We start from the raw sequence: 12,144 nt of genomic DNA on the forward strand, positions 1-12,144 counted from the left end.
CAGTAGAGACCCCCTATATCCTGAGGGGGGGGCAGTAGAGACCCCCTATATCCTGAGGGCAGTAGAGACCCATATATCCTGAGGGGGGGCACTAGTGACCCCCTATATCCTGAGGGGGGAGCAGTAGAGACCTCCTATATCCTGGGGCATGCAGGAGAGCCCCTATATCCTAAATAGGGGCAGTACAGACCCCCTATATCCTGGAGGAGGGGCAATTAAGACTATATCCTGGGGGGCAGTAGTAGAGACCCCTAATAACCTGGGGGACAGTAGTAGAGACCCCTAATAACCTGGGGGGCAGTAGTAGAGACCCCTAATAACCTGGGGGGCAGTAGTAGAGACCCCTAATAACCTGGGGGGCAGTAGTAGAGACCCCTAATAACCTGGGGGGGCAGTAGTAGAGACCCCTAATAACCTGGGGGGCAGTAGTAGAGACCCCTAATAACCTGGGGGGCAGTAGTAGAGACCCCTAATAACCTGGGGGGCAGTAGTAGAGACCCCTAATAACCTGGGGGGCAGTAGTAGAGACCCCTAATAACCTGGGGGCAGTAGTAGAGACCCCTAATAACCTGGGGGGCAGTAGTAGAGACCCCTAATAACCTGGGGGACAGTAGTAGAGACCCCTAATAACCTGGGGGACAGTAGTAGAGACCCCTAATAACCTGGGGGACAGTAGTAGAGACCCCTAATAACCTGGGGGGCAGTAGTAGAGACCCCTAATAACCTGGGGGGCAGTAGTAGAGACCCCTAATAACCTGGGGGGCAGTAGTAGAGACCCCTAATAACCTGGGGGGGCAGTAGTAGAGACCCCCAATAACCTGGGGGGCAGTAGTAGAGACCCCTAATAACCTGGGGGCAGTAGTAGAGACCCCCAATAACCTGGGGGCAGTAGTAGAGACCCCTTATAACCTGGGGGGCAGTAGTAGAGACCCCCAATAACCTGGGGGCAGTAGTAGAGACCCCCAATAACCTGGGGGCAGTAGTAGAGACCCCTTATAACCTGGGGGGCAGTAGTAGAGACCCCTAATAACCTGGGGGCAGTAGTAGAGACCCCCAATAACCTGGGGGCAGTAGTAGAGACCCCTAATAACCTGGGGGCAGTAGTAGAGACCCCCAATAACCTGGAGGCAGTAGTAGAGACCCCTAATAACCTGGGGGGCAGTAGTAGAGACCCCCAATAACCTGGGGGCAGTAGTAGAGACCCCTAATAACCTGGGGGCAGTAGTAGAGACCCCTAATAACCTGGGGGCAGTAGTAGAGACCCCCAATAACCTGGGGGCAGTAGTAGAGACCCCCAATAACCTGGGGGCAGTAGTAGAGACCCCTAATAACCTGGGGGACAGTAGTAGAGACCCCTAATAACCTGGGGGGCAGTAGTAGAGACCCCTAATAACCTGGGGGGCAGTAGTAGAGACCCCTAATAACCTGGGGGGCAGTAGTAGAGACCCCTAATAACCTGGGGGCAGTAGTAGAGACCCCTTATAACCAGGGGAACAGTCTTCTGTATGGACACAAACAGTGAATAACCTGTTGCTCAGCTGTTTACTATTGGGTAAAGCTGCTGAAGAACTTCTTGCGAGGCTCAGCTGTCGTAGGTGTATAAGCCGTCAACTAGTACAAACTGTCCATCACAGCAGGAGGTTCTGCAGCGCCCTCTGAACTACAAGTCCCAGAATAACAATCCAGAGAGTGTAGAGCCCCTCCTGCAGTGGCCTGAGGTTCTGCAGCAGCCGCGGCCCCCTCCTCCTCCTCCCGGCGTCTGGTGCGGGCAATCACTTCCAGGCAGGTGGCGGAACTCACATCAAACCCGCGTCCCGGAGACCGACACCTCCAACCACACGACGTCAGCCCACAATGCACCGCGGCCGGTGACCAGCATTACCTCATCCCGTCATCCTCTGCGAGAGTTAGAATCTTCTAGGGCGGTCACCATAGCGACCAGGGTTCATTTGCACCCTTAGCCCCGCCCACCCAGCTCCTCAGCCAATGGCAGGCCGCGGGGGTGACATCATGTCTATTTTTAGTGGGTGACTGCCCGCAGATAAGAGTTAGCTGCACGCTGCCCGGACTCAGAGTGTACAGAGCGCAGCTCCGAGCAGAGTCAGCAGCATTACTGCAAGTAAGAGCTGGGACCCGGCTGAGCCCAGGGGAGGGTGGACGAGAGGCCGGGGAGACAGCACCGAGGACCGGGGACAACTCACACAACTTCCCGGGGTGAGGAGCTGGAGTTGTGGGAAGTCTTCAGAAGTTCTGCCGGGACTGGGGAGAGGACTGGGGATGACAGCTGCAACTTCTATGGGGTCCTGAGTATTGTGCATGGAGAGTATAGGGTGCTGGAGGGGTCCTGTGATTGGGGGGGTCACTAGGAATGGATCTTATATAGGGGGGTGCAAGTTATGGGACAACCCCTATGATTGGTGTGGATCAACAATGGGGGGGTCAGGGACTATAAGGTGCAATGAAGATTCAGAAGTTCTGAGACAACCCTATAAGTAGTTGGGATCAATATAGGGACCAGGGACTGTTTTAGGGGCTAATAAGATTATAATACTATAGGACAACCTTATAACTAGTAGGGATGTGCTATAGGTAATCATGGACTGTTTTAGGACTATTATATGGTGCAATGAAGATTTAGAAGTTATGGGACAACCCCATAAGTAGTAGGGATGTACAGGGTAATAGAAGAATAATAGGTTATAGGACTTAACTCTATAACTAGTAGGGATCAGCATAGGGATGTGCTTTGGGGGGGGGGGATCAGGGACTGTTGGGGGGGGGTGGTATTAGGATTATATGAAATTATGGGACAACCCTATAACTAGTAGTGATGTGCTATGGGGGATACAGGGTAATAGGTTATGGGACTTAACTATCCTTAGTAGGGATCAGTATAGGGATGTGCTTTGGGGATCAGGGACTGTTTTGGGGGGGGGGTAGAAGGATTATACTAAGAAGTTATGGGACAACCCTATAACTAGTAGTGATGTGCTCTATAACTAGTAGGGATTAGTATAGGGATGTGCTTTGGGGGGATCAGGGACTGTTGGGGGGGAATTAGGATTATATGAGGTTATGGGACAACCCTATAACTAGTGGTGATCAGGGACTATTGTAGGAAGGTGCAATGCAAACATAGAAGTTGTAGGACAACCATAGGGATGTACTATCAGGCAGTGTTTTTCAACTTGTGGTTCTTCAGCTGTTTCAAAACTACAACTCCCAGCATGCCCGGACAGCCGCTGGCTGTCCGGGCATGCTGTGAGTTGTAGTTTTGCAACTTTTCAGGATCAGGGTTAACAAGACTGTAATTGGAAGTATGGGATGTGTAGAAGTAATAAGGATCGAGGGACATCCCGTTGTGTCAGGACATCCCACTAATCCCCCGTTTGCTTTGCTCTTTGCAGGACGCCTTTGTAGACCCCAGTGACTGCCGGCCCCCTGCCTTTCTCCCAGTGGCCCGGTCACGGAGTGTATGACTGCTAGGATGGAGCCTACTTTCTACGACGATGCACTGAGCGCTGCCTTCAGCCAGCCCGAGCCTGCCGGGTACGGATACAACCCTAAGGTGCTGAAGCAGAGCATGACCCTGAACCTGTCCGACCCGTCCAGCGCCATCAAGCCTCACCTGAGGAACAAGGCTGCGGACCTCCTCACCTCTCCGGACGTCGGACTTCTCAAGCTGGCTTCCCCGGAGCTGGAGAGGCTCATCATCCAGTCCAGCAATGGGATGATCACTACCACCCCTACTCCCACACAGTTCCTCTGCCCTAAAAATGTCACGGACGAGCAGGAGGGCTTTGCGGAGGGCTTCGTCAGGGCGCTGGCAGAACTTCATCACCAGAACACCATACCCAATGTACCTAATGTACCCGCTGCCCCCCAGCCCCCTGCCAGCACTGGACTGACACCGGTCCCCTCCATAGCCGGTAACAATGGATACAGTAACACCTTGCACAACGAGCCTCCTGTCTATGCCAACCTGAACAACTTCAACCCCACTACCATCAGCACCACCCCTGCCTTCAACAGCAATGCCATGGGCTTCCCCTCCCAGCATCACGCCAGCCCGCCCATGCCCGTCCAGCACCCCAGGCTGCAGGCTCTGAAAGAAGAGCCCCAGACTGTGCCCGAAATGCCCGGCGAGACCCCTCCTCTCTCCCCCATCGACATGGAGTCTCAGGAGAGGATAAAAGCCGAGCGGAAGCGCATGAGGAACAGGATCGCAGCCTCCAAGTGCAGGAAGAGGAAGCTGGAACGCATCGCCCGCTTGGAAGACAAAGTGAAAAACTTAAAGTCCCAGAACTCTGAACTGGCGTCCACCGCCAACATGCTCCGGGAGCAGGTCGCCCAGCTCAAACAGAAAGTGATGAATCACGTCAACAGCGGCTGCCAGCTCATGTTAACGCAGCAGCTGCAGACGTTCTGAGCGAGCGGGACTGGCCGGGAGCGAAGAGCCAGGAAAGAGTATACGGAGCAGAGAACACGAAGCGAAGATTTCAGGTTGGAACTCCTGATTGGAGGAGGAATCAAAAATAGGCGTCCGTGATCTGACTGTTGAGCACGCGTGCGCGAGGGGGGTCTGCCCGGCCTTCCGTCGGCGTGAGAGGTGGTTGGGCCGAGAGCAGAATCAATTCTACAGCACCAGGCCTGTGCGTAACATTGAGACCTGCATGGACCCTTTTACGTTGTATCGATCGTTCAGTATTAAGGATAAACCTGCTATACGGACTGTAAAACTTCTGTAGTTCTCATACAGAGGAGTGATATATACGGGGAGGGGGGCAGTTGTCTGATTTTTTTATTTTAATTTTTTTTTATGACAAATTCTGCTTGTCTTTGACCTAATTCTATATTATATATAAATGTGTATATATCTGTTTTTTTTATATATTATAAAAAAAAAAAAAAAAAAAAAAAAAAAGAGGCTGACATGTGTCAGTAGAAGCGGCTTTGAGCTCTTTGTAAATTATATTTATGTTCTTATTTTGGGTCTCTCGAGAACCCATCATGGTCTGTACAGAAGAATATTTGAACTCTTTTTGAGTTTAGCCTTTGTAATAAAGTTGAAATAATTTTTTTTCTATGTTTTTGATTGGTTTTTGTTCTTGTTTCCACATTGTCCTATAAACTATTTAAGAAAAATTTTCTAAAGATTTGCAAAAGTTTTTAGAATTTTTTTTCTATTTATATATAGAATTTTTTTTTTTTTTTTTTTTTTTTTTTTTTTTTTTTACATTGCAATAAAAGTGCATGTCAAAAGTATATTTTATGTCTATTTTTGCCTTTCAATGTGCTATAATATAAAGATGTTGCTTCTAGAGGGAGAGAGTTCCAATTATCTTGGCAGGATTTGTGTATTGGTTTCTAGAATGAAAAAAAAATTATATATATAAATATATATAATATGAAAATTAAGTAAATAATATATATATATATGCGAAAATTAAGTTAAAAAAGAATATATAAATATTTTATAAAAATATTGTAATTATAAATACAAACAGTTTCAGAAACATCTAATTTTTCTTAATTAAAAAAATAATAATAATCACCATTCTGGGAAAAAAAGTTTAAAAATGAGCAATGTGCCTTTAAACTATGACCTGAAACCTGATACATAGCATAATTATAGGATACACAGAAAAATGCAGCAGATACAAGGAAGCAGTATATACTAACCTGTGGCTCTCCAGCTGTTGCAGAACTATAACTCCTATTATTTCCAGACAATGTTCTTTGTTCTTTTCCATGATTGGAGTAGTAGTTTTGTGACAGCTGGAGGTCAGGAAACATTTGCTCTAAAGTCATCTCTATAGTGCACTGTTTCCCATCCTGGGTGCCTCCAGCTGTTGCAAAACTACAGCTCCCAGCATGCCCAGACAGCCGAAGGCTGTCTGGGCATGCTGGGAGTTGTAGTTTTGCAACAGCTGGAGGCACCCTGACTGGGAAATACCACTATAGTGTCTAGGTCTCCAAAGTGGGGACCTCCAGCTGTTGAAAAACTACAACTCCCAGCATGCCCGGACAGCTGTTGGCTATCCGGGCATGCTGGGAGTTGTAGTTTTGCATCGGCTGGAGGTCCAAGTACATAGTCCTAATCAAATAATTAGAAAAAAAAGAGTTTTACCTTTTCTGAATCCAGTTTCAATCACAGCAGTTCTTAGCATCTGTTTTCTGTGTAGATCATGTGACCACAGCGCAACAAACTCTTAAAGGCACAGTGCACGGGGGGGGGGGGCATAAAGCAGGGAGTAGACCTATTGTATATGGGTTTATTTGGATGAATAAGCAATATATAGTATAGTTTATACACGTGTATATAATGTTTTTAGTTTACTGTAGTTACGATGCAATAATACGAGGTGCTAGTCACAGGTTGTGTTGCAGCTCGTAATGAAGCTGAGCCGCGATACCAGGTTTGGCGCTGCTCATAGGAGAAGGCGGCTGTGTTTTATTAATCCTGGAAACACCTTTAACTAGTTAATACCGGAACTGATGATCCTAATTTAAATTTGACCCCATACAGATTGTACCTGGGTTCAGAAAAGCGTAAGTGTGCGTCCATATTAAAGGGGTTCTCCCCTGGAAAACATTTTTTGTTAAATCAACTGGTGCCAGAAAGTTAAACAGATTGGTAAATGACTTCTATTTAAAAATCTTAATCCTTCCAGTACTTATCAGCTGCTATATGCTCCACAGTAAGTTCTTTTCTTTCTGAATTTCCTTTGTCTGACCACAGTGCTCTCTGCTGACACCTCTGTCCATTTTAGAAACTGTCCAGAGCAGGATAGGTTCGCTATGGGGATTTGCTCCTACTCTGAACAGTTCCTAAAATAGACAGAGGTGTCAGCAGAGAGCACTGTGGTCAGACAAAGGACATTCAGAAAGAAAAGAACTTCCTGTGGAGCATACAGCAGCTAAAAAGTACTGTAAGGATTAAGATTTTTAAATAGAAGTCATTTACAAAACTGTTTAACTTTCTGGCACCAGTTGATTTAAAAATTTTTTTTCCAGAATTGTAAATTACTTCCATTTAAAAATCTTAATCCTTACAGTACTTTTTAGCTGCTGTATGCTCCACAGGAAGCTCTTTTCTTTTTGAATTTCCTTTCTGTCTGACCACAGTGCTCTCTGCTGACACCTCTGTCCATTTTAGGAACTGTCCAGAGTACAAACAAATCTCGATAGCAAACCTCTCCTGCTCCTGACATGGACAGAGGTGTCAGCAGAGAGCACTGTGGTCAGACAGAAAGGAAATTCAAAAAGAAAAGAGCATACAGCTGCTGATAAGTACTGGAAGGATTAAGATTTTTAAATAGAAGTAATTTACAAATCTGTTTATCTTTCTGGCACCAGTTGATTTAAAAAAAAAAGTTTTTTCCTGTGGAGTACCCCTTTAATCAACATGCAGTAAGTGTGCACAGGCTCTTACATTCGTGTAAACAAAACGTCCTTTAGTGTGTGAATGGAACTAGCTAAAGAGTTTTAGGGGTTAAACAGGAGTAGCCACCGATCATTGAAAATACAAACTCCACCTAAAATGTAACATTTAATAGATATCCATTAATAGGATATGCAAATCAATTAGTTATGGTCCCTTACAACACCCCTATGGGTAAATAACTGCAAGCAACAAAAAAAGGGGTGTCTACCATCAGAATGGTTCTGCAACAAAATGGGGTGTAGAAGTGTAATCCCTACAAGCCCACCGATGCTACCTCTAGTGTATAAGGGTGACCCCCAAATTACTATATTCCTGAAACATCAAAGTATCCCGACATGTTTCCCCCTTAAAAAACTGTGAGGGTCATCAGAGGATAGCACACAGGACAAAGGAAAGCATGCAGTATAATGCAACACAAATCAATGTAACATGCAACAATAATTTCCCATTGGTCCATGGTTGGAGCACTCTCTCCTATTACATGTGTCAGGATCCAGAGAAGAAGACAGGATTCTGGGTAGTAGATTCCCCCTCTCCTAGGGATCCCTAAAAAGAGATGTCACCTCCATCCAGCACAAGGCTACAGGAGAAGAATACATGACTTCAACATTGGGGCTGAACTGCAGTACCAGATGCAACCCATAGATAAGTGTGGCGCTGTTTCTGAAAGTGGGCGGTCATGTTTTTCTAACCCCGTACACCTGCTGTAAGGCAAACTGTATATGAATGTATGGGATTCATGACCTAAATTGACAGCATCATAGTGATCTATGATGATGTAATCTGTAATGATGTATAATAATATATAGTGATCTATGATGATCTAATCTGTAATGATGTATAATAATATATAGTGATCTATGATGATCTAATCTGTAGTGATGTATAATAATATCGGGTGATCTATGATGATCTATAATAATCTGTAATGATGTATAATAATATAGGGTGATCTATGATGATCTATAGTGATTAGTAGTGATCTATAATAATCTGTAGTGATCTATAATGATCTACAGTGATCTATGATGATCTATCATGATTTATAGTGCTCTATAGTATAATGATCTATAGTGATTAATAGTGATCTATAATAATCTGTAGTGATCTACAATAATGTGATGTTATAAGGAAGTTTTCCAACCAGGAGTTTTACAACAGCTGGAGAAACACTAGTTGGGAAACACTGGCCGAAGACTGTCCGGGCATGCTGAGAGTTGTAGTTTTATAACAGTTGGAGGCACACTGGTAGGAATACCCTGAAGATAGCGGATCCAAAAAGGGATTTGGCATTCTCTGGAATAATATAAGATGAAATCTGGGCCTTAGGTTAGAACTAGAGATGAGCGAACTTACAGTAAATTCGATTCTTCACAAACTTCTCGGCTCGGCAGTTGATGACTTTTCCTGCATAAATTAGTTCAGCTTTCCAGTGCTCCCATGGGCTGGAAAAGGTGGATACCGTCCTAGGAGACTCTTTCCTAGTATTGTATCCACCTTTTCCAGCCCAGCGGAGCACCTGAAGGCTGAACTAATTTATGCAGGAAAAGTCATCAACTGCCGAGCCGAGAAGTTCGTGACGAATCAAATTTACTGTTAGTTTGCTCATCTCTAGTTAGAACATAAGAGCTGGAATCTGATTGGTTGCCATAGACAGTAAGACCACCCCTCCGTCCATGAGGCCCAATCAGATTCCAGCTTTCATTTTTATAGAGCAGTTTAGAAATGAGAGCTGGAACCTGATTGGTTGGATGGACGGTAAGCCCATCCCTCTGGAGGCCCAATCAGATTCCAGCTTTCATTTTCATTGGTTGCTATGGGCAACACCTTTCCGTTTTGTTTTGTTTGGGATGGATGATATAATTGAGGCCTATTTTACCACATGGGGAAGATTTATTTAAACCTGTGCAGAGGAAAAGTGGACCAGTTGCCCATAGCAACCAATCCGATCGCTTCTTTCATTTTTTTAAAAGGCAGCTGAAACATGAAAGAAGCGATCTGATTGGTTGTTAGGGATAACTGGTCCACCTTTTCTCTGCGCAGGTTATGATAAATCCCCCCCATTGTGTTTGCGGTGCGGAGCAGAAGGGCCCGTCCAGCGATTTTCTCCCTGCGTTCCGTCTCCTCCCGTCTAATGTTGCAGCCGTCTATCCGCCATCTCCCCTCGGAATCCCTTCGATACCCAAAACTCCTCATCTCTGGCGTGGAATTAATATTTTAGCTCTTTCTGCACATCTCCACACTTAACCTCTCACATTACCGCATTATCCCTGCGCCGATCCATCTGCCGCGCCCCGAGGGTCTCCTCCACCTTCAGTAACTCACATCTCCCTAATGTTATTGTCTCCACACTAAGGCTGGGATTACACTCAACTTTTATTTGGCCATTTATATTTTCTTTTGGCCTGAAAAAGAGAAAAAAAAGTTGCAAAAAACTGACCCCTTTTTTTCACTCCTAAAACGCAGTTCTTGTACTTGTTTATTCTTTTTAGGTGTTTTTTATTTGGTGTTTTATCCCCCGCATTTTTTTCATGGGATTTTTTTCATCATATATAATACATATTGCATTTTCTTTTGGTATTTTCTTACCTCCCACAAAAGTCTATGGGAAGAAAAAATGACAATATTTTATATATATAAAAAAAACACCATACAAAAAGTTTCCCTGAGCCTGAAAAACAAAAGACAACACCCAAAAAAATAAAAAAAATAAACATGTGCATCCGGCCTTTCATATTCTCCTAGCTAACATGTGGCTGCAGCATTTGTGTCCAAGTGTAATCCTGGCCTCTCAGTCGCATATGGAACCATCTCATCCCAACAGATGACACAATATTATGGTGGATCTGTAGAGGACACACTGTTATGGGGGATCTGTAGAGGCCATTCTTCCTGATGAAGAGGCATTGTGGCCGCGAAACGCGTTGTTGCACGGCTTAATAAAGAAGTATACCTACTTGAAACAGCTTCTGCAGTGGATTGCGCTACTAGCACATTTTTTTTCTTGGTCATCCATCCTGATATCCATCGGTCGGAGCTCCTCCATACCGACGCCGGGGAAGCAGCACCACCATTTCTTTGGTCTTGAATGACCCATGCACATATAGTTGTTGTGGCTTTCTCACAACAACACCAGGTGAGCAGTTTTCCTTTTGAGTGTTTTATCTAACGACTCTGCTCCAAAATACCTATAACGATACCGCCCTATGGGAAGCTCTGCCTTTCTTTTGTTCTAGATACATTTATTGTTATGGGGGATCTGTAGGTGACACTGTTATGGGGGATCTGTACGTGACACTGTTATGGGGGATCTGTAGATGACACTGTTATGGGGGATCTGTAGATTACATTGTTATGGGGGATCTGTAGGTGACACTGTTATGGGGAATCTGTAGGTGACACTGTTATAGGGGATCTGTAGATGACACTGTTATGGAGGATCTGTAGATGACACTGTTATGGGGGATCTGTAGATGACACTGTTATGGGGGATCTGTAGATGACACTGTTATGGGGGATCTGTAGATGACATTGTTATGGGGGATCTGTAGGTGACACTGTTATAGGGGATCTGTAGATGACACTGTTATGGGGGATCTGTAGATGACACTGTTATGAGGGATCTGTAGATGACATTGTTATGGGGGATCTGTAGGTGACACTGTTAAAGGGGATCTGTAGATGACACTGTTATGGGGGATCTGTAGATGACACTGTTATGGGGGATCTGTAGATGATACTGTTATGGGGGGTCTGTAGATGACACTGTTATGGGGGATCTGTAGATGATATTGTTATGGGGGATCTGTAGATGACACTGTTATGGCGGATCTGTAGATGACACTGTTATGGGGATCTGTAGATGACACTGTTATGGGGGATCTGTAGATGACACTGTTATGGGGGATCTGTAGATGACACTGTTATAGGGGATCTGTAGATGACACTGTTATGGGGGATCTGTAGATGACACTGTTATGGTGATATCTGTAGATGACACTGTTATGACGGATCTGTAGATGACACTGTTATGGGGATCTGTAGATGACACTGTTATGGGGGATCTGTAGATGACACTGTTATGGTGATATCTGTAGATGACATTGTTATGGGGGATCTGTAGATGACACTGTTATGGGGGATCTGTAGATGACACTGTTATGGTGATATCTGTAGATGACACTGTTATGGGGGATCTGTAGATGACACTGTTATGGGGGATCTGTAGATGACACTGTTATGGGGGATCTGTAGATGACACTGTTATGGTGATATCTGTAGATGACATTGTTATGGGGGATCTGTAGATGACACTGTTATGGGGGATCTGTAGATGACACTGTTATGGGGGATCTATAGATGACACTGTTATGGTGATATCTGTAGATGACACTGTTATGGGGGATCTGTAGATGACATTGTTATGGGGGATCTGTAGATGACACTGTTATGGGGGATCTATAGATGACACTGTTATGGTGATATCTGTAGATGACACTGTTATGGGGGATCTGTAGATGACACTGTTATGGGGGATCTGTAGGTGACACTGTTATGGTGATATCTGTAGATGACACTGTTATGGGGGATCTGTAGGTGACTCTGTTATGGGGGATCTGTAGATGACACTGTTATGGTGATATCTGTAGATGACACTGTTATGGGGGATATAGAGCTCGGTTCTGACCACTGATATA

The 12,144-nt window shown here is 45.0% G+C and overlaps 1 protein-coding gene across 2 annotated transcripts; it reads left to right on the forward strand.

The window, feature by feature from the left end:
- Positions 1-1,969: 1,969 nt before the first annotated feature.
- JUN (Jun proto-oncogene, AP-1 transcription factor subunit) lies at positions 1,970-5,150 on the forward strand. Of its 2 annotated transcripts, none has more exons than XM_056532955.1 (2): positions 1,970-2,119; positions 3,408-5,150. In XM_056532955.1, exon 2 carries the CDS (start codon positions 3,476-3,478, stop codon positions 4,427-4,429), a length of 954 nt encoding a protein of 317 aa, XP_056388930.1. In that variant the 5' UTR covers positions 1,970-2,119; positions 3,408-3,475; the 3' UTR covers positions 4,430-5,150. The 2 variants fall into 2 exon arrangements, with proteins under 2 accessions (XP_056388930.1, XP_056388929.1); XM_056532954.1 differs by having other exon boundaries at positions 2,013-2,214; positions 3,408-5,149.
- The last annotated feature ends 6,994 nt before the right edge of the window (positions 5,151-12,144 follow it).

This window comes from Hyla sarda, chromosome 7 (assembly GCF_029499605.1).
Source record: "Hyla sarda isolate aHylSar1 chromosome 7, aHylSar1.hap1, whole genome shotgun sequence".
Taxonomy (NCBI): domain Eukaryota; kingdom Metazoa; phylum Chordata; class Amphibia; order Anura; family Hylidae; genus Hyla; species Hyla sarda.